The sequence below is a fragment of the Zalophus californianus genome, chromosome 6 (genome assembly GCF_009762305.2).
Source record: "Zalophus californianus isolate mZalCal1 chromosome 6, mZalCal1.pri.v2, whole genome shotgun sequence".
Lineage (NCBI taxonomy): Eukaryota > Metazoa > Chordata > Mammalia > Carnivora > Otariidae > Zalophus > Zalophus californianus.
This window is the reverse complement of record NC_045600.1, coordinates 1003029-1028953: the sequence shown is the minus strand read 5'-3', so window position 1 is coordinate 1028953 and position 25925 is coordinate 1003029. Positions and strand designations below refer to the sequence as shown.

The following is a 25925-nucleotide window of genomic DNA, read 5'->3' as shown; positions in this document are numbered from 1 at the left end:
TCCTGGGATCGAGCCCCGCGTCGGGCTCCCTGCTCTGCAGGAGCCTGCTTCTCCCTCTCCCACTCCCCCTGCTTGTGTTCCCGCTCTCACTGTGTCTTTCTCTGTCAAATAAATAAAAAATAAAATCTTTAAAAAAAAAAAAAAAAAAAAGAAGATGGATGACTTCCTTAGCTGTCAGGAAAATGCAAACGAAAACCAGAACAGAACAAAGATCCCAGAAACAAACTCACAGATGCAAAGCTGTGGGAAATGGATGATGGTCTTTTCAGTTACTCGTGTGGGTCTGTTGGCTATCCATGTGAAAAATATTAATCTCAACCCTATGCCAGCCGTGGAAAGTATTAATTTCATGTGGATTGTAGGACCAAAGCAGAAGGTTTAGCAATAAAGCCTCCAGAAGATAAATAGAAACGACTCTGGGGGTCGGGAAGCAATTCCTAACAAGCGTACTGAAGGCGCCAGGCCTATAGGATATGGTGGAGAATTGGTCTACGTCACCATGAAGAGCTTCCGTTCATCACAAGACATCGCTGAAGGCGTCAGCAGCCAAGCTATGGACTGGGCAGAGATTTGCAACACACTTACCAAACCAAAGCCTCCTGCCCCGAATGTAGGGAGATTTCTTGCAAACCAAAAGGAAAAGACAAACAACCCAATAGAAAAATGGGCAAGAGGGGCGCCTGGGTGGTGCAGTCGGCTGAGCGTCTGACTTCATTTCGGCTCGGGTCATGATCTCAGGGTCATGGGATCAAGCCCCACCTCGGGCTCCACACTCAGTGGGGAGTCTGCTGGAGATTTTCTCTCTCCCCTCCCTCTGCCCTTCCCCCCACTCGTATGCACTCTCTCGCGTGCATAAATAAATCCTTAAAAAGAAAAGAAAAATGGCCTGTGCCCCACTGCTGCTTGTGCTCACACGCGCTCTCGCTCTCCCTCTCTGTCAGGTTTGTAGGATTTGTACTCTTGTTCAAGAAAGAATTTTTAAAATTTTCCATGAAACTGAAGTGAGGAAATGATAAACTTCCTGCCGATAAGTCTGAACGTTCAGACGAACTGGACGGACCTGTAGAGAAGCATGGGGCCAACGCAGCAGGAGGAGAAGTAGCCTATCTACATAGTTTTGTCCTGCTCCAACAATCAAATCCTTATTCACAGCCTTTCCACAAATATGACTCCAGCCTGAACCCCCGGAACTGGACCACATACTCCACGAAGACACAGCAGTGATGGACGCCAGCTCCGGCGCAGGGCCGGGCTTGGGGAAGCCCTCTCTGCAGGTGCCCACACTGCCGGTGGCGAGGAGACCCAAGCCCCCGCCCACTGCAGGCTGCAGGGCAACGAGTGGGAGGCGTGAGTCCCCCTGCCCCATGAGGTGGGCACCCAGACGGGGGACTGGGCAGGCCCCTGTCCCTGCGGAGCAGATGGGGGAGGCCCAGTCCCCCAGGAGTGTGACTTTGGCCACTGTTCTCTGACCAAGTTGCTGTGTGACCCTGAGCAAGCCTGCACCTTCTCTGGGCCTCGATTTCCCGATGGATGTCTGGGGCCGCTGTGCCCACCCGGAAACACCAGGGGGACTGCCAGGGTGGGGAACGGAGAGTGGGGAGCAAGTCCCTGCCTCTGATCCGGGCCTCTCCTCTTCTCCACGGAGCCAGCTCCCCTGCACAGCAGCCAAATGCACCATCCTGCCTCAGTTTCCCTTCCAATTCTGCCCAGGCCCGTACCCCCAGCCCAAGGTGGGTACGCCTGTGTAATCAGTGAGAAATGAGAGACCCAGGCCTGGAGGAGGGGAAGCCACTTGCCCGAGGCGGCTCGCCCCCGGGGGGAGGGGTGCAGGGGAGGGCTGAGTCCAGAAGAGGTGGCGCCCGCCCACGCCACCAGCGCACAAGGGACGGAGGGAACGCAGTGGGGGCGGCACGGAGTTGGGTCTGGTCTGGGGTGGGGCCTAGGCGGGCAGGAGGAGGGGCTTGGGGCGGGCTGCCAGGCTCCCCCAGCCCGCCCAGAAACCTGCCGCCCGCCCGGGCTGCCCGACCTCGCCCAGAGCTCCGCCGCCAGCCGCAGCCGTTCCTGTGAGTCAGACAACAAAACAAGAACGGGTGACCGCCCTCTCCTGGCAGGCGTGTCCCTGGAGCGGCTGGGGGCGGAGCGCGACCGGCCGGGGAAGAGGTCCCCAGGCAGGGCCTCCAGCTGGGCGCCCCGTGCTGGGGGGCGGGGGGGGGGGGGCACGGCGGTGGAAGGCTCCCGTAGCCGGGCAGGGATCCCCGGCCCTGAGAAGCTGCAGCCCCAGATCTCCTCCAGGGGCGTCTGGCGGACGCCAAGGGCCATGGTGAAGGTGTGGACAGCGCGGAGGCGGGGCACACCCCACGCTGGGAACCCGGGCCTTGGAGCCCAGCGGGCCCTGCTCCAGCCGGCCGGCCCCGCCTCGGCCCCCACCGTGGGCTGAAGAGCAGGATCCAGGAGGTGGCAGGATCAGAGGCAGGGACTTGCTCCCCACTCTCCGTTCCCCGAGGCCACGCCGCCAGGAGGGTGCCAGGCTGTGGTTTTGAGCTCTAGGTCCCTCTGCGCCCCTTCAGGCAGAACCGCCGGCTGGCCAGCGCCTGGTCCCGGGACGCACAAACAGGAAGGAGGAAATCCTGCCTGCCCGCTGCGGGGCAGAGCGGTCGGGAGCCTGCCAGGCTCAGACCTGCACCCCGGGGAGGGAGGACCAGGCCCCCCAGGGTCCCCCAGAGCATCTTCCTGTCGGTCCCCATGCGCCAAGCCCCGCCCCGCCGTGAGTGCAGGGGCGGCGACCCGCCCGCCTGACCCAGGCCCCTGCCCACTGTGGCCCCAGAGACAGGCTCTCTAGGCAGTCCGGCGACAATAAGGGCACCAAAGCCCCACTTCACAGAGGACAGGGAGGCAACAGGCTGAGCCCAAGATTCTGGCTGCTGGTCCCTGGTGCCTCCCCAAATGTCCTTCCTGCTCCTTGTCCTGCCTCAGCCCCTGACCCTAACCCTTCACGGCCTCAGACACCACTGCAGCATCCAACTCCTGCCGGGGCTGGTACTAGGGGTCAGGCCTTACACACCCCAGGGGGTGCGCTTGAGCCCTTCCGGTGAGGGGCCAGGGTCTATGCTCCCCCAGCAGCAGAACAGCTTCACTGCCGAGAATATTGGAATATTCTGGGGCGGCGTCTCAAGGAAGTGTGTCTGGACAGGGGGCACAGCCAAGGTGAGGTGGTATGCTGATGCGGGACCAGGTGGAGGGGATGGAGAAAGTGGGGCGCTAGCCCGGATGCCTTCCTCACTCTCAGCTCGCCCCCACTGGGGACTCTCCTACCAGCCCCTGGCCAGAGTAGGGCCACCCGTGGGTGGGGCCATTTTGCTTGAACAAAACCCAAGTTTGCATGGACACTGGCTGCCCTCCAGGGGGGCCAGGTATGGTGGGTGCATATGCATGTCACCAGGACAATTGCGGGCCTGGGGGATTATGAGATGGCAGGGAGGAGAGCTGCAAACGGGGACCTGGACCGTGGCCTGAGAGGTCTAGCGTGGGTGTGTGTGCGCGAGTGTGTGCACGCCCGTGAGGGCGTGTGTGTGGACATCTGTGCCTGGCTTGGGCTCCTCCCTGTAGCACCAGTGCACAGTCCCTGACGAGGCCCCCTGGCCGCCCAGGGAGCCGTGGCGGCGGGAGCCCCTGAGGCAGGCTCACCCGTCAGGGGACGCTGCCCGTGGGCTTGGAGCCCAGTGCCCACACAGGCACACAGCTCAGACCCCACCCCGTGCTGGAACCTCACGAGGAAAGTGCCGGGCTCGGCTGACGGGTCATGAGACATTCAGACTTCCCAAAGCAACAATCACAGGCAGTGAGGGCCTGCCCTCCTCCCCGCCTCCCCCCTTCCCAGCTTTCTCAAGGTAACTCTGCTGCTTGGGGAGGCCAGCCTGGCTCCCGCTCTGCCCCCAAGGCCCTAGCCTGGCTGCCTAGGCCTATGGGGGAGGGTTGTCACCTGCTGCTGCCTGGGCTGCCAGGTTGTCTCCTGATGCTGCCTGGGCTGCAACCAGGATGCGTTCACATCACCCTGCATCGCTCTCGGATGCCCAGCCGGCCCACAGCTCCCCCCAGCCCTGGCACTTCTCACCTGTGGCTTCCCCTGACAACTCACAGACCCAGCATGGCCACCCAGCCGTCGCTTCCTCTCTGGTCCCGAGCACTGAGAGCCCGGTGCTAGTGCAGAGAGCAGACGGGGAAGGGAAGGGAAGGATCTCCTGGAAAGCCCGAGGGTGCCACTGAGCTATGGGACCGGGAGGGCAGGGGGGCGGGGGGCAGCACGTCTCCTCCTGTACCTGGAGAAACTGAGGCAGGCACATCAGCCTGCCAACTCCAAAGGGCCCAGCAGCCAAAAGGAAAGGCCCCACACTCCGGCCCATCCCAGATGCACCAGTGGGCCTGAGCCTGTTTCTCTGAGCTGAGAGGCCAGTACCCCAGACGTGCTGCCCACCTGTCACCTGCCACCTGCCACCTGCAGTGAGCCTGGGCTTGCTGGAAGCGCCCTCCCCAGACTCCCAGGGCCCTCAATGCACCCACAAGGACAGTGGGCAGCCCCTGAGGAACCCTGCCTGGCCACACGGTCCAACCTTGGGGATCTGCCTGCCCTGGGACTGCAATGGCTGTGCTGGTGCCCTTGGCCCCCATGAACTGAAGGCCTGTCCCTCCACCATGGGCTCGGGCTGAGGCAGGGCAGAGGGTCGGGGAGATGACAGCCCTGCTTGGTGCCCAGCCTGAGCGCCCCACCCGGCCCCCACAGGTGGTGGGTGGTGAGATAAGCAGGCACCCAAGGGCTGAACCTTGGGAAGGGGGCTGGCGGCTGGGGGCAGGGGGCTGGGGACTGGGAGCAGGTTTCAGGGGGCAGGGGGCTTTGGACAGAGGGCAGGGGGCTGCAGGCTGGAGGCTGGGGGCAGGGGCTGTGGTCAGGGGGCAGGGGGCTGCAGGCTGGGGGCTGCAGGCTGGAGGCTGGGGGCAGGGGCTGCAGGCAGGGGGCAGGGGGCTGCAGGCTGGGGGCTGGGGCTGCGGTCAGGGGGCAGGGGGCTGCAGGCTGGGGGCAGAAGCAGGTACAGAGGATAGCCGCAGTGGCTTACCCAGGTTGATGTCCTCCCAACTTGCCCAGAAGTGAAGATCCCAGCTGAGCTCCCTCCGGCTGCCCTCCTGGGTCCCTCCCCTCCACAACCCTGCTCTGCTGCCCCGCCCTGGCCTCCTCCTCAGGCAGGCCTGGAGCCCCGCCAAGCCCCCTCGCCCCAGCGGAGGGATGGGCGGCCCCCTCACAGCCCTGAGGCTGGGCCAGGCCCCGCCCCCCAAGCCTCAAGGAGCTGGGGAGCCCGCCCCTCTCCCAGAGTGCCCCCCCCCAAGCCCAAGCAGCTGACTGGGAAAGGAAACGCCAGCCGGCCCCGGGATGTCTGAGTCACTACCACCCGCCAGCACAGTCCAGTCCAGTCCAGTCCTGCTGTGTAGACAGGTAGGCAGGACCAGATGTCAGATAGGACACCCCCCGCCCCTCCCCGGCCAGGCTGTTCATGGGCCCCGCGCCTCAGTTTCCCTGTACATGGGGGACCAGAGGCTCGGAGTGGGCCAGACTGGGGGTGCAGGGAACGGGGGGCACAGTCCGAGAGGTAGATAGGCCCTTCCGAGACAGTCCTGCGATGGGCACTAATTCCGGCCCCGTCTGGGACCTGAGGGCCTTCAGGCTGTGTGGAGACCCCTGCCCAGGGCACAGCCAGCCCCTTCCACAGGCAGCACAGACCAGGAAGGCCAGAGCAGGGCCGGTCTAAGCCCACCCATGCCCTGGGCTACTGAGTGACCTTAGAGAAGCCCTGCTCATCTGCCTACGTCCCTCAGGGGCAGCCTGACCCCGGCCACCCTTCCAGCCCCTCAACCCAAACTCAGCAACCACCACCTCCCAAAGCGCTAGGGCCTTCGACGAGCCAGATGGGGGGAGGGCCCTAGAACCTGCATTTTAACCCCCTCCCTAGTCATCTGGCTACAAGTACAGCCTCTGAGTCTGAGATCCCAAGTCATCCACTCCCCAAAGCACCAAGTACCTGGCCTATCAGCTCTTGTCACTCACCCTGCTGACCCCCAGGACTCAGCCCCCACCCTAGGTGCCAAGGGGCAGGTGAGAGGCTGCAGGTTCTGGCTCCGAGGCCCCTCCCAGCTCCAGGAGCCCTGGCAGGCCTGGGCAGGGCCCTACAGGCTGAGGGAGCCATCAGCAGATCTCTCACTGGATCCCAGAGCTGCCCCGCCCTGTGCCCCCCGGCCCTGTGGGGTGGGGCTCAGCTGGCTGCTGGCACCTGCACCCCACAAGCAGGTTGGAGCAGGCCCGCACAGCTGAGGAACCCAGCCTGGGGTCCCAGGGCAGCGAGGGCTCAGGCCCAGCCCTGGGAAGGTGGTGGTGGGACGGCGGCACCCAGGCCAGGATCAGCGAGGCAGCTGCGGGCTGGAGGCTCTGGGGGCCGCTGAGGGCAGCAGGCCCCACACCGGGACACAAGAAGCCAGGAGTGGCCTGGGGGGGGGGGACAGTAAGGGAGGGCGCCTGGCCGCTCAGAGGGACCCCAGGTAGGGAGAAAGCTCTGGCTAGCCCGGGCCAGTGGGCACTCTTGGCCCAGCGCGGGTGGGAGGCCCCAGGGTGGGTCCCCAGTCCAGGAAGGAGGGACAGTACCCAGGCCTCTCCCATCCTCCCCCTCTCTAAAAACTTCATGGTCACAGATGACTCTATTTACCGTGAGACAGGAGAGCTGGCGAGGCCTGCTGGCCAGTGACCTCACCCACTCCCACAGCCCCAGACGGTTCTCACCTGGGAACTCTGTTTACTGCCTGACACCCCACAGGTCTGTCATCTCCCCCAGGGCAGGGCTGAGCCCAGCTGGAAGGGAGGCTGCTGCTGGTACTGAGCAGGCCACCCCCCTCCTTCCCTCCTGAGCGTGGGTGTGTCCCAAACCCACAGAGCCTCGTCGCCGGCCCCCTCCTCCAGGACCCCGCTGCCCCCCAGCTCCCTTGCCCCCGGCCGTGTGGCCCTGGGACACTACAGGAGCCTGGGCTGGGCCCCCAGTGCCAGAGGGAGCTGCGGCCAGACCACCCCCCATGCTGTGCGGCCTGCAGGCTGGGGTCTGTCCTCCGGCCCCACCCTCCCCCCACACCCTGTGCTCTGCTCCCCCACACGCACAGACCCCCTCCAGACTCTCAGCAGGCTCGACCCTGACTCTCCCCCACAGGCAGCTAGCGCCCACAGCCCTCAGCAAGCGCTGTGTACTTGCGGTTCCCTTGCCGATGGGAGATGGGGGCGAGCAGGGCCTGCGATGTGCAGGCCAGCCGGGAGCCCTGGGCCGGCAGAGAGTCAGGCCAGAGGCACAGGGCTGTGGGTCCAGACCACTGTGAGCTCGTAGGGGCAAGAGTCAGGGGGCCGCCCTTCATACCTTGCCCCTGAGCTGGTGTCCAGTCCCACGGGGGTCATACCCTTCTCTCCAGCACGGAAGGGCCCTGGTGCAAGGCCCTGCCCACTTGCCTCAGCTCCCAAGGACCCCATGTGGCCAGGCAGGTGCTGGGCCAGCTGATGGGTGTCTGCTGACCTGCCACACCGCAGGTCCCAAGACCCAGGCCGTCCAGCACGTGCCCACCGATGCCCACTACCCAGGCAGTTGCAGCTCAAAGCCACGGGCACCCCGGGCTCCTGCTCAGAGTCCGCACAGGAACTCAGCTGCCGGCAGGGGCTGGGCAGGGCCGGGGCAGCTGATAGTGAATCAGCTGGGGAGGCGGCCAGGGCCAAGCTTGGCGTTCTCAGGAGATGTGTCAACAGAGGAACCCTTGGGGGCTGGAGCCGCCCAGGAGTAAGGCCTGCCAGAGAGGGAGCTGCCCCTGGAGCAGTCCCACAGCCAAGTGCCCCGTGGGAGGCCATCCTTGTCCTCACCCTGGGAGGGGTCCAGCAGGGCTGGCCGCTCTCGGGACACAAGGGCCTCAGCGGGAGGGGTGCGAGGGTGCGGGCAGAGCCTGATGCAGGCGGCCCCTGGTCGGATCCCCACTCAGGGCAGAGGGGCTGGAGCCCCAAACAAAGGGGGCATGACCTGGCCAAATGGGGCTGAGCCCCCGGGCTGTCCCCTGCTGCTCCTTTCGGAGCCTCGACTCCCCTCTTGGCACTGGACACCCGCATCTGGTGCCATGTCCAGGCCGGAGTGCCGCTTGTGGGCCCCTCTCAGGATCCCTGCCCCAGACCCCAGCAGGGTCCAGGAGGCCGCCAGGCGGCCTCAGCCGGTGGCCCAGAGCCCACTCTCCGCCGACACTCCCGTCAGTCGCTGGGTCCCTGCCGGAAGCTCTCTGGCCCCGCGGCCCCGTGCCACCCCCACCCTCTCACACACACTAGGGTCAGCGCAGGGCAGGAGGCGGGGTGGGAACCCGGGGCCACCACGTGCCGCCCCAGCCGCCCCAGCCGCAGCCCCTCAGGCCTTTGCATTTGAAAAAGTGCCTCAAACTATTAAATATTTACCCCAGCAAGGCGGACCCTTGGCTCCCAGCCGCCTGCCGCTTCCAAAAAAAGACAAACAGAAGGAAGCCTGGCCATAGGAGCAGCAGCTGAGCTGGTGCAGGCTCACCGGGAGCTACGCCCAGACTCTCGGCAGAAAGCGTCCCTGACCTTCGAGGGGGTGGGGGGCGTGTCAGGGAGGTCAGGGTCACACAGCCAGGTCTCACTATGCATCCAGCTAAGCACCCCTACCCCAGCTCTCCCCACTTCCCCGCCCAGTCCTCTGCCCCCTCCATTTCCTCCTCCTCCTGCCTGGCCTCATCCCTTCCCACGTGGACTGCCCAGAACCCATGTGGGGCTCCCAGTGCCCTTGGAACAAACCCCCGCTCCTAACAGCAGGCCCCTGCCTCTCTACCCTTCACCCCTACATGTATCCCCAGACCCACCCTGTTAATCTACTTGTCCCCCAGCCGAAGCTTTCTCTAGGCCTCTTGCACTCCTGCGCTCTCCCTACCACATGCACCTTCCTCCAGGAAGCCCTCCCTGACTCCTCTGTACACCCAAGCCTGGACTAATGGCAGAAGCTGTGCCTGACTCACCTTAGCCGGATAGACAATGGTAAACTGTTCCCTGCTGTGTGACCTCCCACATCCCAGGGCCCCCGACAGAGCCCTGAGTGTAGCACTTGCCTCCTCTGCCTGGGGAGATCTGGGCTTTCATGCCTTGAGTGAGTGGCAGGGGCCCCCAGATGGCTAGTGCCCTGCCCCACCTGCCTGGGTCCTTCCCCCTGACACCTCCACTTCCTCACCCCCAGGCAGGCCAGCCCCAGGCTCAACCAGAGGCAAGAAGCCTTCAGCCAAGGGCAGCCATGGAAGAAAGGATACAGAGAGGGTTGGAGTCTGAAGGTGAGAGAAATTTGGGCCCAGCAATCCACGGGGCTTCCTGGAAGAGGCAGCTCCTAGCCTAGTCAAGGATGGAGGAGCTCAGCCAGAGAGAGAGAAGGCCATGAGGGCATTCCTGCCACAGGCCCAGCCACGAAGAGCCCCAGCGGAATGGGGCTCACACAGCCTCTGGTGCACAGGAGGTGGCAGGGCCTTTGGGGCACTGGACACCGCCCCCCTCCCCCGAGACCTTGGGGCAGGAGCAGACTGTCCAGCTTCAGTTCTCCCACAGGGAAAAGAACGAGGGTGCTGTCAGGAATACACCTGCCACACCAGGGGGGGCTGGAGAATCTGCCTCATTTAGCTTAGGGAGGGTCCGTACCCCCTCCCAGGATGGCCTCCGCAGCCTCCTCCTTGCTGCCCGCTCCTGCCGTGGACACTTTGGGCTGGAGGGAGAGCTCTCCCTGGTGGGGTAAGGCAGCACCAGCACCTGCCGGACATCACAGCGCTAAGGAGTGGAGGCCAGAGAGGCCCCACGCTGGTGCAGGGCTCTGCCTCACGGCTCCAAGAGTCAGTGTCCCTGTCTGCAAAACGGGGACACAGCCCTCTGCCGATGTGGACAACCCAGGGAAAGCTACCAGTGTGGACGGTGTGGGGACACTTGCCACCCGCAGAGGCCCGTGGCCTCCCTGACCACACAGCTCTAGTTCTCTGCCCCGCCTCTGCTGTGGGCAGCCGTGCTCACTTGTGTTCACAGACACAAGTTCCAGACCACAGACCCTTGCAGCTCCAAGCCCAAGGCCATGCGAGGCCACCAGCCCTGTTCAAAAGAGGGAGGCCACCACAGGGATGCCCCACACTGCAATGCTCTTGGGAAGGGCCCGAGTTACCATGGACCCCCACAAGAAGAGACCACCCGGATCCTCCCTTATGGTGGGGCCTCCCAGGACCCAGTAGGCATTTCTCAGAGTGGGGATGGGAGAGGGGCTCAGGCTAAGCCAGGGGCTTCGGGTGCAGGGCAGGGGCCCAGCGCAGGAGTAGGGGGCTCCCTGTCAGTCCAGTTGCCCTGGACCCAGCTCTGCCTTGGGAAGAAACTGGCTGCCTCTGGGGAAGGAAGCGGTGTGATGGCTGGTACCCATCACACAGTGAAGCGGGGGCAGTGCACCCAGGTGGAGCTCCCTTCCCATGCCGGCAGGGGCTTGGAAAGGGTTGGGGGTGAGCTGCTCGCTGGCCAAGGTGCCCTGAGGCTGGGCGGATCCCCCCACGGGTGTCTTCCGGGCGCAGCCACCAGGGGGCAGCCTCCCAGGGCAGGCTGGACGGGAGACGGCTTCCTCCCCCAGCTGAGGGGAGAAGGGCACCCGGGCTCTGGGAGGGGTCTTCAAAGGACCTAGCATGGCTGGCCCAGGAGGACAGGTTTGGACTGGGCAGAACGATGAGGGTGCGGCAAGGCCTGCCCATCTCTAGTCTTCGAGGAGGGAACCGCAGCTGGGAGGACGGGAACCAAACCCCCCCGGGGGCCTTATCTGGAATGCATGTTCCTTAGCCTCGCTGAAGGGTGGGGCAGGGCCTGGGAATCTGATGGTGGACCCAGCCCCCAGGGGCTCTGATCCAGCAGGTCTTCTCTCAATGCCCCATGAGAATCACTGACATTCCCGAAGAGCTGATGGTTTCGTAGACAGGACCTAAGGAGGGATGGCCCTGAGGCCAGTCCCAAGTCAAAGCAGAGAATAAGGGTCTCAGCTGTGGAGGGGTGTTCAGACCAGGCCTTTCTGAGGCAGCAGGGTGGATGAGATGGCTTTGGACCCTGCAACTTGGGAGTCTCTGAGTAACCTGTGAGTAAGGGTACAGGCCAGTGTGGAATGCTGGAGGCAGCCCCATGTCGTTCTGCCCCCTCTCCTTTCCCTGTGATGCAGCAGATCCCCAGGACTGTGGGCCATGGCCAGCTTCGGTCAGGAGGAGAGGGCTGGAGGCCCACCGCAGCCGTCATTCTCCCGAGCTTGTCCAGGGAAAATCCCTTGGACAAGGGAGGGCCAAACAGGAGGCCAGCAGGGCCTTGGTGTTCACCAGAAAACTGGGCAACAGAAGGGACCCTGGGAGCTCCAGCTGCAGCTGAAGGGGCTTGCCCAGGCCAAGGGGCACCCCTCTCCCCTCTGCTTCAGCAGCACCATCGTCATCTTCTACCCCTGCTCCCCAAGGAGTGGGGTCCAGTCTGCGCCACTGCAGCAAGGCCCAACCCACCTTGCTGGCAACTGGCCAGATGCCCTGGGTGTGGCTGCTGCATCACTGACCTGCTGCTGCCTCTGCCTCACCCCACCCTGCCCCCCAAGACTCTGAGACACCCAGGCTCTGGAACCAGACCTCATGCAGGGACAGACAGATAACGAAGCACCTCATTCCCATTCTGCAGCCAGAGGTGTGGGGAGGGGGTAGTGCCCCATGGGCAACACCCACCTTTGCTTCCCTTGCCCAGCACTGGGTACTCCTTGGCCTGAGCTCTGACCCCACTCGGGCCCCTCACCAAGCCCCAGACCTCAGGTCTAGCCCCACCACCTACCCAGTGACCCAGCCGCACAGTAGCCGCACTGTGGACCCAGCCCAGCCCAGCCCGGGACTCTGGAACAAGGCCAATAGCCCTAAGTCCTGTTCCAGCCAGGCTGCTCTCCCTCAAAGCGGGATGGAGGGTGAGCCTGGCAGCAGGTCCCCATGCCTGGTGACCCACGGCCCTCATGCCCCACTCACGCCCCACTCACACGTGCGGCCCTCCGCAGGCGGCCGCCTCTGGGGACAAGGCAACATCCCAGAGGGCTAGAGCAGGGAATAGTGACAGAGAGGGAAAGACAGGCAGGGGTAGTGAGTGACGGAGGCGGGGAGCGACAGAGTGAGTGGTAGAGATGAGTCAGCGACCCAGAGAGACAAAGTGAGCGGCAGAGACGGAGAGAAGCAGAGCCAGGTAAAAGGCGAGATGCAGCAGGAGGGAGGCAGCCCCGAGCAGCCCCGAGGCGCAGAAACGCGCGCGAGACCCCGGGCCAGTCCCCGAGGCGCCCCACCCGGGTCCGCACTGCGCACCCTGACCCGCCCGGCGCGCGTCCCCGCGCAGAGCCCACCCTCCCGAGGGGAGCGGGCTGCAGGCGGAGAGGAAGCGCACCGCTGCCGGGGGCTCCGGGCCAGGCGGGCAGCACCATGTGGAAACAGTCGCACATCGCGGCGGCGGGGCGGTGCGGGCCAGCGGCGGCCCGGCGCGTCCGGTCGCGGGTCTCGGCTCCGGCGCGCGGGCGGCCGGGGAGCCGGCGGGCGCAGCGCTCTGCCTCCGCTGGCTTGCGCTGCCGCGGGCCGCCGACCTCGCACTGCGGACCCAGCCGGCGCCCCGGGACCCCGCCACCGCCCGGACCCCGCCCCGCCCCGCCCCGCCTGGCCTCATTCAGCCCATTGGCTGCCGCCCGCCCGGCCACGCCCCCGGGGCCCACCTCCTGTCCGACCCCCGCCGCAGGCCCGTCCAGCGCCCTCAGCGGGCCTTTCTGGGTCCCGACAGTTGACTTTGGGCCCCTGCCAGGGAGGGGTCTCCACACGCCGCGCCTAGGCTCCCGGGCTGGACCCGCGCTCCGCAGTCCTACCTCCCAGCCCAGAGACGGACATTTTAGTGACAAGCTGGGGTGCGGGGCACCCTGGGGGCCACAGAGGCAGCGGGAGCCCGTGCAGGCCATGGGCATATGATTTGACCTCACCGGCCCTGCCCACGGGGCTCCCAGGCTAGAGATGTGCTCTGCCCAGTAGCGTGGTGCCGCGGTGGGGGTGCGTGGGGAGGGGCTCCCGGCAGGCTCCCAAGGGACAGTGTAAGCTGAGACTTCAGGAGTGCGGGAGGGCTGTTGGGTTCAGAGGCCTCGGAGTAGTGCGTGTGCCGAGGACAGGGTAAGAGAGCCCAGGCTGAGAATTAGGTGAGGTGAGGCAGGGGGCAGCAAGACTGGGCAGTGGAAGCTGAGGAAAGACCACCTGGTGGCTGGGGGGGAGCAGGGTGGTTGTCCGTGGGGGCCACTGCTGGAAGTCAGGAGCCCCACAAGACGGTGGGTGGGGGCTGGGCCAGGGCAGCAATATGAGGAGGGGGACAGGGACCCAGGATGTCCCAGAAGATGACAGAGGGGCTTGGTAAGGACTGGAGTGGGACGGGCCCCGGGCTCCAGCTTGGGTAGTGTGCAGAAGATGACACTCCTTGGGGAGCGGGCAGGGAGCTAGCTGAGGCCCAGCCTGATGTAGATCCGAGGAAGGGGACCTTGAGGTGTGGGTCCTGCTGGGGCTGGGGGTGGGAGGCCTGGGCCAGAAAAGACCCCGAAAAGCACAGCTACTGCCGCGGAGGACCATTCCCGGGGGCGTCCTAGGCGTGGTGCCAGTGGTGCTGGGACAGACAGACGGACACACACACACACACCTCACACGCAGATGTAGACAACGCACATATTCACACCGATACACAGACACAGACTGACTTGGATATGCCTCCGTGCACACACACTCCCACACGTACTGACACAGCCGTGCCCACGTGCCCAGATATGCACAAGAGGACACAGACACACCCATGGGCACACACAGACACACTCTACTCCTGGGCTTTCGTGGGGATGCACACAGCCAGCCGGGCCCAGGTGAGCCTGCCCAGCAGGATGACTCATGCGTGCCAGTTCCCGTTAGCCGGGCTGCAGCCGGGCAGCCGGCCAGCTGCAGGTCGGACAGACATGCACAGCACTGCTCGGAAGCCTCCCTCCACTGAGCCCACGGCACAACGGGCCACAGCCCTGTCCTTCGGGTGTGGGTCTCACCCTTCCTGCCCTGGTGTTTTCCCGCAGGCTGGGCAGCATTGCCCTGCAGCCGGAGACCCTGTGCCCCCTCTATCCCTGGAGTCCTGCCCTGCTCTGTCCACCAGGGAGTCAGTCGCTCATGGGTGCAGGGAGGAGGCACTCTTTGTGTCCCCGGGTGTGTTCCGCATCTGTCCGCTTCTGTTGGGATCTCGGCCTGCCCGTCTGTGTTTGTGAGTCTGGCAGCAGGGCCCTGGGAACAAGGGGCACTTGTATAATCAGGGACTAACTTAGGGCACAGACCCAGTTCTGCATCCCCCTGCCCCATTAGATGAGTGACCTTGGCAAAGTTGTGTGGACCCTGGTTCCCTGTCCAAATGAAGTGGCCTCATTCCATGTGACATCCTGATGTCCAGCATGATGGGGCTATGGGGGCTCCTCCCAGCTCTGTGGGGAGGGCAAGGATGGGGCCCTGGGTGGGGAGGCCAGGGAGCTGCCCCTCCTGAGCAGAGGTCAGGAGCAGGGGTCTCACATGGCTGCTGAAGGAACAGCCCTCAGCCAGCCCCTGTGCAGCTGGGTGGTCCCTGGGATCGCTGGCTGGCCAGGGACCCTCCCTGGGGCCACTTCTGCACATGGCCTTGGTGAGGCCTGGGTGGGCTTACACTACCCTGTTGGGGCCTTGCTCACTCTGCAGCAAGAGAGTTGGCTTGGCATTGGCTCTGGGCCCAGATTCAGGATGCTCCTGCCCCAGAGACTGCCCCATCCCTTCTCCTGCCTGCTCTCAGGCAGAAGACTGATATCACCTGTTATGCTCACCCCTACACATCCCCGGGGGGGGGCCCGGGAGCCCCATTTCATCTCTAGGAGGGCCTGGCGCCTCAGCAGAGTATGCCACTGTGTAAAGGGAGATGGTCCATTCGTTGGCCCTCACTGCCCCCAGGGCCGGCCAGCCTGGGCCCTGCCTCCTTGTGCCCAATCCCTCCTCCCTCCTGAGGGGGCCTCAGAAGCCCCAGCCTGGCCCCAGGATCATAGGGTCAGCCCGGGGAGAAAGCTGCTCGGGTGGAGCCTGTGAAGCCCATCCACAGCCCCCCCACTCCCCGTCCGTCCCTACCGCCCCCCCCCCACCCCCAGCCCAAGCCTGGCTGTGAGTCTGCCGCAGAGCCCTGAGCTGCCAGGAGCTGCCGTCGTCCCGCCCCACTACAGCCCTGCCCTGATGGCCCCTCCAGGGACAGATGCCCTGCTGGGAAAGGTGACAGCTGTTGGACATGGCTCAGGAGCCCCTGCTCTCCCACAAGCCAGACTCACAGCCACCCCTGGCCCATACAAGGCCCCCACCCTCAGAGCGCTGGGCGGGGTGCGCTGGTTCTGCAGTGCCCCGTGCTCTCTCCCGTGGGCACACATAGGCTCAGCCTCCTCCCTCGGACCACCACGCTAGGCCACACCTCAGCCCAGCCCTCGCTGATGGGCGGGGGTGTCAGGCTCCCCCGCAGCCTCCTGAGGCTGGGTGTCTGGGAACCAGGGCCTAGGATGCGGGGCCCTGGTGGGGCCCAGATGAGGACTCGCGCCTCTCCAGGCTGGCAGGGACCCCAGAGCATCAATGATTGATGTCTCTGTGCGGCAGCTGCTGCACCATAAGCAAAAATAGCTCTGCATTGTCCCTGCCCAGCCTGGCCCAGCCCAAGAGTCACAACTGAACGGGGGGCCACGTAGGACCCTATTAGCTGCCATCTGCCCTCCCATTCAGTCCTCACACGGTGGGGAGGGGGCGGGCTTCAGGTCTGCTGACCCTTGGCCTCTAACTGCCTCAGTCTCCCCCAAGCTGAGTGCCTGCTCCAGGCCTGGGGAAAGGTGGCCTCCTTGACTCCTCCCACGGGTTTGGGTCTGAGAACCCCAGCAGGGTGCCTAGGTGCTTCTGGGAGCAGGGGACACTTCCCCATCGCTCATCAGGCCATGGCTGGGAGGCACCAGGATACTGCGCGGCTCTGAGCCAAGTGGAGGCTGGCCCCTTCCTCCTGAGGCTGGGACAGGGGAGGCTTAGCTTGGTGGCAGATAAGCTGTCCCCCACCCCTGCTCCTCAGGGGAATGGACCGAGATATCCCGAGAGGAGCCTGGGGGGGCCACATGGTTCTTCCTCCTGACTGCACTGTGCCCCTCCACTCGTGCTTGTGTCCCCTGAACCCCACTTTAGTGGCGCCATGCTCCCCTCTGACCAGTCTCCCTCAGCAGGTGAAGCCTCTTCAACTTGAACAGATACCTGCCCTGCCCCGCCCCCCCACCCTCCTGGAGGCCTGGCCCTCGGCTTGTGCCCCACGTCTCATGCCCATTCGGCTCAGTTGGCCAGAGGAGCCAGGAGCCAGCTGTCAGCTCCCTGGGTTACACCCCCCCAAAACCTGCAGCCCGGACCGAGCACCCTATGTCAGTTCACCTCTGCCACCTCCTCTGAGTCTTGGCTCCCCCAAGGCAGCACCTTTTTAGTAGTCAGAGGTCACCGCTGTAACAAATAACCACACAGTGGCTTACACCAACACATTCATTCCCTCGCGGCTCCAGGTGTCAGTAGGGCTGTATTCCTTCTGGGGTTTCAGGGAGGTGTACTTCCTTGCCCTGGTCAGGTCCTAGAGGTGGCCCGCATCCCTTCGTTCAGAGCCCTGCATCTCTCTGACCTCTGCTTCTGTCTCTCCAGCTCCTCAGACTCTGACCCCCCTGCTTCCTCCTTGCCAGGGCATTGGGCTCAACGGCATAACCCAGGACTTTGTCCCCATCTCAAAAGCCTTCACGTAACCATGTCTGTAAAGTCCCTCGTGAGGCCTTGTTAAGGTCCCGCACTCACGGGCTCTGGGGACCAGGACGTGGACACCTCTGGGCGGCAGTATTCATCCACCACAGCTAGTAAGACAGGTCAGCCACCTGTACCCTGAAGGTCACAGCGCCATTTTCACTCTTCGCCGAGGCCCACACAGGGTGTGGGAAACTGCTGAGCTCCCAAGAGCTGGTTCCAGCCCCAGCAACACTTCGCACTCGGGCCTTTGGGCCCGGGCCTCAGTTTGCCCACCTGTACACAGGGACAACTTTTCTCCTACTCCCTTCCCTGCCTGCACTACGAGGACAGCAAGGACAGTGGATGAGGGGGTTCAAGCACTGGGTAGACCGCAGAAATGCCTGGGACCAACACTGTCCCTGGGGTGACATCCAGGCAGGACAGCCGGCATCTGGCCACCTTCCCCCAGGGTCACCCAGGTGTCTGCCCAGAGCTGGGCAGTCGGACTGCGTTGCTTGCACACTGCATTGCTGGCTGGTGTACCCCTCAGGAAGCACGGGAGGGGACAGGAGGCTGCAGTCCGGGAGTCAGCGATGAGCTCATCTGGTAATTTTCAAAATTAAAAATTTTCAGTAGCTGGGCTGACAAGGACCAGGGCGAGAGGGTGATTCATGCCAACAGGACAGGGCCCAGGGAGGTCACAGGGTGGAGAAACGCGCGGATGGAGGGAGCCTGGGGAGCGGGGGTGTGGATCAGGGTTTCCGTCACCTCTGGGGAGGCTGGAGTCAAGCGCGCTCGGCGAGGTGGATTTCCTGAGCCTGGAGGTGGGGGCGGATGGGGAAAGGTCTGGAAGGGCTGGGAGGGAGCTGGCGGGCGGACCAGGCTGCCGCAGGAGTGCCCTTGCCCGGGGGCGGGTGGCAGCAGGAGGGGGGCTGGCTGTCCAGGGCCCACACTGCGCCTGCTGCGCCCCCTGTCCGGCCCGCAGGCGGCGGACCGCCATCCTCCCTTACGCTTGGGGACAGCGCGGCCCTGGGACTCGGGAGTCGGCCGCGCGGTGCGGGAGGCAGCCCCACCCCAGAGGCCCGCGCGCGCCGCGGAACCGGGCAGGGCGCGCCCGGGGCGGGCTGGCGAGTCGGGGCTCCAGAGGCGCGCGGGGCCGCTCCAGGGAAGCCAGGGTCCCTCCTCCCGGAGGGCGGAGAGTTAGGGCCGGGGTGGGGGGTGGGGGACACGCAGGCGCACAGCGGGGCGGGCCAGCGCGCTGACGTCACGACGCCGGACGCCGGACGCGGGGGCCAGCGCGCTCCGTTGCCGGGCAACGGGCGGGCGTGGGGACAGCGGCGGCCGCAGCTCCGGTGAGCCGAGGTGGGTGCGGGCGGGGGCCGCAGGCCGGGCCCTCGCGGGGACCCCGGCCCCGGGCTGCCCTCCTCCCCGCCCCGGGGCGACCCCACCCCCCGCGCTCCCACCCCGTGCAGCCCCGGGCGGCTCTGGCGCAGCGCTGTGGGTGTCTCGGGAGCACCTCCCCAGCTCCCCATCGCGTGGACGCGGCCCGGACGGCACCGACATGCAGGGCCAGCGGCAGCGGGGGGCAGGGCCTGGCCAGACACCCCCTCCCAGCAGGTGTCGGAGCGACCTCGCAGAGGAAGCAGGCGACGTTTCCCTCTGCCCGGCTTCTAAAGACAGCGGTGCAAGCAAGGCGCCAGGGGGGCGGAGAGGCGCTGGCGCCGAGTGTCTCTCCGGGGGCGGGGAGGACTTTTCTACCTGCCCCGCCGGCGGCCCGGACCCCGGGGAGCACAACAGCGCCTGGGGGGAGTTTGAAGGCTTTCAAGAATCTTCGGCCAAGTCTGAACAGTTCTCCCCAAACTTTGAGCTCCCGGAGAGACCCCCTCATCCTCGGCGGCAGTCAGTGGCTTCTACCCAAAAGGAGCGTGGTTCTCGCCAGCCTCCCCAGGGCGGGCCTGGGGTGCCAGGAGCCGCGGGCAGCTCACCTTGTGAGGTATTTCTACAGCAGACCCTCCGGCTTCGGTGGGCTGGCCCGGGAGGGGGTCTGCTTCTCTCCCGGCCTTGGTCCCTGCCTGTGTGGCTGGCTGGCCTGTCCTGAGCCAGGGAAGGAAGGAGGCTGGACCATACTGGGGGGCGAGTCAGGAGCGAGTGCTTGTGCCCAGTGCTCCTGAGTCCAGGCACTGGGTCTCCACCATCCCGCCAGCCCACCTTTCCCCGCTCCGTTCAGGGCACACCGGGAAAGAGCTTTTTGTCCGAATTGTTACTCTCCTTATTCAGAAAGCCTCACCAAGAGTCCCTTCCAGCCTGTGTGTGATGACCGGGTGCTGGAGATGGCCTGGAGATCCCAGGCCGCGTCCCCTTCGCCGAGGGCGCTGCCCTTCCTCACCTGACCACCAGTTTCACCTTTTTTATGACTGCATCTGATCCTTCTTGTCTTCCGCTTCCTTCCCTTGCTCCTTTTCCTCTGCCATCTCTTCCCGAGGGCTTACCCTGAAACCCCCCGAACACCACGAGAACAAAAGGAGTCAGATGAGTAAGGGATGAGAGAAAAGGTTTTGCTGGTTCTAGGGATGAACAGTTTGCTTCCTGAACCAGTGTTTCCCTGGACCTCTGGCGGGAGGCGCCCTCCATGCAGTCCGCTCTGCTAGCCCGCTGTTCTGAAAACAGACTTGTCTTCCACTGGGACGAAGAGATCAGGGAACAATCTGACAATAATGTGAACTTTGCAAGAGACACTAGGTGAAGAGAGAAAACTGCACCCTGCTGACGTGAATATATGCACTGAGCACACACACCCCTCCAACAGCTCTCGGGGCTCCCCGCCCTCCCAGCTCGCACAGCTGCCCTCACCTCCACCTGCCCAGTGCACACCCACCCTCACCTCCAGCATGCGCTCAGTGTGCACACCCACCCTCACCTCCAGCCCACCCCGTGCACACAGCCACCCTCACCTCCAGCCTCTCAATGTGCACACCCACCCTCACCTCCAGCCCACCCCGTGCACACACCCACCCTCACCTCCAGCCTCTCAGTGTGCACACCCACCCTCACCTCCAGCCTCTCAGTGTGCACACCCATCCTCACCTCCAGCCTCTCAGTGTGCACACCCACCCTCACCTCCAGCCCACCCCGTGCACACCCACCCTCACCTCCAGCCCACCCCGTGCACACACCCACCCTCACCTCCAGCCTCTCAGTGTGCACACCCACCCTCCCCTCCAGCATGAGCTCAGTGTGCACCCCCACCCTCACCTCCAGTCCCCTGGTTTGTACTCCTGTCACCTCCTGCCAGACTTTGGACATTCATTCCAGCACTTCACACTAACTCCCAACCTTCTGACCTCAGGTCTTCGTCCAGGAAGGGCCACCTTTACTGTCGTGTGGATAGATTTCCCAGCCAGCTAACACGCGGGAAACACTAACACTTTTATCAGGTGCCTCTTTCTCGTGTGTCACTGACGAAGCTTATGAGTGCTGTGCCCTAATCCCACTTTCTACGCCCTGTGCTTCTCATCGGGAGTGTGCAGAGCAGAGATTTTGGGGAGCGAGTGTGTCGCGCTGTGGCAGCAGTGATGGTCTGATTGTCCACACACTTCATTTGCACCAAAACTATGTATCGGGGGTAAGGGGATGTAATGTGTGTTTTTTTCTTTTTCCAGCTTCTGCCCACCTACGAGGATGTGTTCAGGTTTGTTTTTCAAGAAGTACCAGTCCAGCAGGCAACTGAAGGCATCCCCCCCTTAGACTGCATCTTAGAACTGCCCGGCTGTGAATCTGGACAGCAACTGTGGTAAGGAACTTACGTTCTTACAACAAGTCTCAGTTTATAATTTCGGTTGACCAACTGGACGTTTACAGAGAGCCCGTCACTCCCGAAGTTCCCATAGCCTTGGGGTCATGGGGTCCTCACGGAGGGACCAGGCAGCACGGGTCGATGCTCTGGCCATGGTCACCCCTCTCAGAGCCAGGTTCACCTGGAACAAGGTCGACGGGGGCGCCAGCTCCCGGTGCCTCAGTGCAAGTGCTGGGGGTGTGGAAGGGCCTGAGGGCCTGGGCCGTGGGCACGGGGCCCTCCCGGGGGGCCTGATGGACTGATCCTCAGCCACAGAGAAGACATGCCGGTGCCGCCGAGGGACAGCCTGAACCCACAGGGTCAGCCAGCCTGAGTGCATCTGGTGCTAGCGGCAAGGCTCTGGTCCCCGGGGCCCGTGCTCTGGGACATCACAGACGCAGGTATGCGCAGACGGCTGTCCTCAGACGTGCTGTCACTGGGCACTGAGAGAAAGCAAGTACAGCTCCCTGCATGTGGTCGAAAAGCTCGAGGTCTGCTGAGCCCAGGCCGCAGGAGGAGGAGGTGAAAGGTGGTGTGAGCTGGCTTCCCTGACCCCATGCCCTCTTTGTCAGAGCGTTCTGCACACCAGCCCTTCTGGGCTCCAGTCTTGGGTCCAGTCAGGGCCCACCCCAGGGAGTCCCGCCAGGGGCACGGAGACAGAGGCCTGGAGCCTGGAAGGCTGTCTCCACCGTGTGCCCTCTGGATATGGTGCTTCCCCAAGGCGTGGGCCAGGCCAGCAGGCAGGTGGAAGGGCCTTTGGTGGCAGCATGAGCCTCCGACACCCAGAGACATGGGTGGTCCTGGGTGTCAGGCCTGGCAGGGCTGGACACTGGTGTGTGACGGGAGGTGGCTGTGACTTTGGGGTTTGAAAGCATGAGGACGACTTGGAAATGATGTGGGCACTTAGCCTAACTGCCCCCCCATGGTTCTTTGTGTGAACACCTTCCCTTCCCTCGCGGGAGCTGCGCTAGCAGCCGTGGATGGCACGTGGCTGGTGCGGGGGTGGCCAGTAGCTGTGGACAGTGCGTGACAGACTCCCAGTGCGTCCTCTAGTCACTGCCCCACCCCTAGTTTTCGAGTGTCCCTGTGGTCCCTGTGATCACCAGGAACACAGCTGTGAAGCACCGGGCCTCCAGGACGTCTGCCCCTTGGAGGTGCCGCTCAGCTGTGACCGTGAGCCAGGAGGTGCCAGGGGAGGAGAGTGGGGGTGGGGTATTCATCGGGGGGCACATATCGTCTGAAGAAAGCAACGCATAACTCAGCCCAGAAGGGAGCACTCTGTTCTCACAATCCCCGGGGGCAGGTGATCTCTTGGCTTCTGTTCTGAAGGTTTCTCAGTCTCTCTTTTTTTAATGTTTTATTTATTTATTCATGAGAGTCAGAGAGAGAGAGAGAGAGGCAGAGGGAGAAGCAGGCTCCCCGCGGAGCAGGGAGCCCGATGCGGGGCTCAATCCCAAGACCCTGGGACCATGACCTGAGCCAAAGGCAGACGCTTAACCATCTGAGCCACCCAGGCACCCCTCTCAGTTTCTTTAATTAACATATCTCTTTTCCAGTTCTGAATCTAGAAAACTCTGGAGAGCTCTTCAGAACACAAATAGCACATCGGCCTCTCGATGCCTCTGGAGTGAGTCCCGTTGCCAGGAAAATCTCTTCCTCGTTCTTGGAATAGATGCTGCTCAGAAGGTGAGTCAGGTGGACACGGGGCTCCTGGGGGTGCAGCTGGACTCCACAGCGACTTTGCTGGCCACCCTGAGGCCGCAGGGAGCCATCTACACAGACGGCATGAGGGTAGGGGGGCCTTGCTACCAGAAAACAGCAGGTGGGGGAGAAAACACACTGGTTTCCAGTGGTGGTTGGGGGGGGATGCGGCAATGCAGGCAGGGCAGGGGAGAGATGGGTCAGCTCGTCGGTGTCAGGCACCTGCCCTGTGTCAGGCTGACAGATGTCCAAGTGCGGCCGGACCCTTGACACGTGGTGGAGGAGGTGCCGTGGCCGAGCGGAGGACATACACTGCATGCGGGGCGGGGCACAGGAGCTCCCAGCAGAGGGGAGGGTGGAGAAGTGCCCCACGCAGCAGCGGCCTTTGCTCAGGGGCTGGGGGCGGGGCTGCGCCCAGCGAGCGGCAGGTGCCCGCAGACGGGTGAGGTTAGCCACCAGGTGGGTCCCTAGCCCCTGAGGTGGGAGCCAGCAAAGCTGGAGCAGAGAGGTGGCCAGTTACCAGAGAAAATGCAAATTGTATCCAGAGCAGTCTTTCAGCCATCAAGTTGGCAAAGACCCTTTTCTGGTTTTTAGTATTATGGCAGTTTTCAAACGTGGAAAACCTAAAAGGGGCTGGTGGGCCTCAGTGACAACGGGGGCCTTGGGGATGGCTGCTGATGGGCCTCGGGGCCAGTGGGGCTGGCCAGGAGGGACGTGAGGGCTGCAAGGAGCCAGAGGGGCCTGATGAGGCCACCTTGGCAGCTTTTTAAAGGAAAACAGCCTGGAGGATGGGGAAGGGGACAGGCAGCCTGAACAGGAGGCGGGGAGGTGGAGCAGCTCCAGGTGCAGCCAGGCTGGGGGGCGGGGGGGGCAGCTCCAGGTACAGCCAGGCTGGGGGGGGCAGGGCTCACTCTGGAGGCGGTAGAAGACTTGAGGTGGAGGGCCCTGTGGGTCTGGAGGGAGAGGGTGGCTGTGAGCCTGGTGACAGGGGGTGGGGACCGGCGGCCTGCCTTGGCTCCATGGACACTGAGTCATGACCACGTGGCAGTTTAATGGTGGGATGTGCCAGAGGGGTCTGGGTTAACAAGGCAAACGCAGAGAAAGTGGTCCTTTATCTTCCTTCCCCGCGTGTGACAGTGGCTTGTCTCACTAGAACCTTTCCGGAGACCTGGGTCACATTCTGGAATGTTCCGACCTCCAAGAGCCTGAAGAACTGGGCGTGCCCACCTTCCGTCTGCAGCCCTGCAGAGCCCTGATCCAGACCAAGGTGAGCCGCCCCCCGGGACAGGCCACAGCCGTGCTGGCCGCATGGGTCTATGTGCTGACACCTGCTACCTGAGTCTCACAGACTCGGGAGAAAGGAGCACTGCGGCCATCTGGGGCGGGCAGAGCACCAAAGGGTGCTGGGAGGTGCGCAGGCGTCACGGGCAACTGGTGGGCTGTAGGAGGGGCTGCAGGGAAGCAGCAGGGCAGGGGGGTGATGGGTGAGGAGGCACATGTGAGGGGCGCTGCAGGCCCCGCTGGGCAGCGGGGGGCAGGGGTGCATAGACAGGGGCTTCTGCCGCCCTCTTCTGAGGACAGGGCACAGCTTTTCCTGGGAGTGGGGGCGCCTGCCCACTCATGGGCCGGGTATTGTGGGGAGCAGTGCCCAGCCTGCAGGGGCCTGTTTCCCTCGGGACCCGGAGCACAGGTGGGGTTCACTCTGCATGCACCCCTGCCCCAGGAGAGTAGTGGCACCTGGGGGATGTCCACCGCCAGGGTCTGTTCTGATGGTCATTGGTGTGGACAGCGAGTGCAGGGGAGGCCCCTTGTCATCCAGCTGCACAGGCCAGGGCCATCTCCAGGGACGTCAAAGCACGCTGGTCCATCTGCTCTTTGGGAAACCCCACAAGGCAGGAGGTAGAAACTTCTAGAAGTGCAGGCAGGGGCATCTTAGAGCAGCAAGACAAAGAAATGGCCATCGCAGCATCATTCACAGTAGCTTACACGTCCACAGCAGCTGGTAGGTGGAAATCCATGGACACTGCAGACGAGAGCAGGAAGGGCCCTGTGACCCCACCTAAGCCCTCAGGACAGGGTAATAGGATCACCTGGGATGAGGAGGCCTGCGTGGCCCTGGGCACACGACATGGCTGTCCTCCCAGTGTGGTGTCCCCTTTGCTCTGGGAAAAGCCACGGAGCTGTCCGCTCCATCCCATGCGCCTCCGTGTTGACTGCACAATGACAGGAGCTTAAGGCAGGAGGAGAGAAAGCCCCACGGGGCCCAGCGGCAGGTGCAGCAGGCCGGCCCCAGGGGCACACAGCCCACTGGCCTCTGTAGGCCCTGACCATGCCCTTCCTTTCCCATCAGCTCTCAGGGACTTCCGGCGGCAGACAGGGGAACCTGCTTGCATGCAGCCTCTTTCTGAAGACCCCCTTACACAGAAACGGGCAGTACCTCACAGTTCCATGGAAAAAGAAGATCTTCAATCCACGTAACCTAAAAATGACCTTGTTTAATAGCGACGTTTGCTAAAACGGGAATACTTTGTATTTTTATCAGGAGTTTTACATTTTCTTACTGGCTTGGTTTGGTACTGGAAACCGGAACTGTTTTGTGGGCATGTTTCTGGGGATGCCCTGTGCACACCCGTGCTGCGCCCCCTGGTGCATATTGGGGTCTGACCACTTTAGAAGAGCGTGTCCTTTGGCAGAGCTAGTCTCAACAGGAAGGGGGTGCCCAGGGTCCCCAGGAGCTCCGCCCCAGCATGACATGAACCAAGGTGGCACTGGGGGCCCTCTGCCTGGTGCAGGTGCTGTCGGCCCCTGGGGGTGCCCAGGGATGAACCCAGGCCTGGCTGCCTGCGTGGCACCGCCAGGGGCACAGCCAGGTGGCCTGGCTCTCAGTGGAACTGTCCGCAGGAGGCAGGCGTCCACATGCTCAGGGAGTCCAGAGCACGTTCCTGTCACACCTGGGGGAGAGCGAAGGCCCTGGGAGCACTTACTGCACCACTGCCTGTCTGGCAGCCTTTCTCTGCATCTGGCCCTCCTCTCTGACTCCGAGCAAGCGTTCTCTGGTTCTGGTGGAGGCACTGATTTTTGTAAAATTTTATTAAATAAAATGGCCTGGACAAGCCCATGTTCTTGCTGGTTCATCTGCTCTGTGGGGACTGTTGCCAGAAGTCCTGCGGTCGCAGGCTGTCCCTGCCCGAAGCCCCTGGCCTGTCTGTCTGGTGGAGCCTGGCTCCCAGCGCTGTCCTGTGTGCACGGGTCACACTTGCCGCCTGGAGAGCATGGATGGGGGCTGGCCTCAGATGCCAGCTCCGTCAACCCTGGAGTCAGACCCAAACAGTGACCAGCAGATGTCGCCTGTCGCGGGGAGAAGCGCGCTAGCGGTCACTCTCCACCAGACTGTAGGTGTCTTATGTGAAGGGGTAATCAGATTTTTTTTAGTGCTGTAGGTTTGGGAAATCTGCCCTCATTTTTCTTTTTCAGCCAGAAAGATGGAAAT

At 63.6% G+C, this 25925-nt stretch overlaps 2 protein-coding genes across 2 annotated transcripts in view; one reads left to right on the top strand and one right to left on the bottom strand.

Annotated features, from left to right (window-relative positions):
- AHNAK2 (AHNAK nucleoprotein 2) overlaps nt 1–13058 on the bottom strand; it is a 37504-nt gene extending 24446 nt beyond the window's left edge. Inside the window, exons 1-6 of the mRNA XM_035727904.1 lie at nt 12503–13058; nt 9740–9847; nt 7928–8023; nt 7651–7764; nt 7251–7376; nt 5109–5258 (exon numbers count right to left, since the gene is read on the bottom strand). Of these exons, the coding sequence (XP_035583797.1) occupies nt 5109–5258; nt 7251–7376; nt 7651–7764; nt 7928–8023; nt 9740–9847; nt 12503–13058 (1150 nt within the window). The remainder of the gene's footprint in view (nt 1–5108; nt 5259–7250; nt 7377–7650; nt 7765–7927; nt 8024–9739; nt 9848–12502) is intronic.
- A 912-nt stretch (nt 13059–13970) lies between these two features.
- On the top strand, nt 13971–25550 carry CLBA1 (clathrin binding box of aftiphilin containing 1). The gene is made up of 9 exons (XM_027570396.1): nt 13971–14155; nt 15276–15393; nt 16866–16921; nt 17888–17956; nt 18136–18895; nt 20562–20692; nt 22291–22420; nt 23589–23702; nt 24786–25550. The coding sequence occupies exons 1-9, from the start codon at nt 13971–13973 to the stop codon at nt 24948–24950; spliced, it is 1728 nt and encodes a 575-aa protein (XP_027426197.1). The 3' UTR covers nt 24951–25550.
- Nucleotides 25551–25925: the final 375 nt, after the last annotated feature.

Coding starts and splice junctions, on each gene's coding strand:
- CLBA1 (XM_027570396.1), top strand. CDS start 13,971: ATGCACACAGCCAGCCGGGCCCAGGTGAGCCTGCCCAGCAGGATGACT. Junction 14,156..15,275: donor GCCACAGCCCTGTCCTTCGG/GTGTGGGTCTCA, acceptor CCCCACCCCCAG/CCCAAGCCTGGCTGTGAGTC. Junction 15,394..16,865: donor CAGATGCCCTGCTGGGAAAG/GTGACAGCTGTT, acceptor CCTCCTTGCCAG/GGCATTGGGCTCAACGGCAT.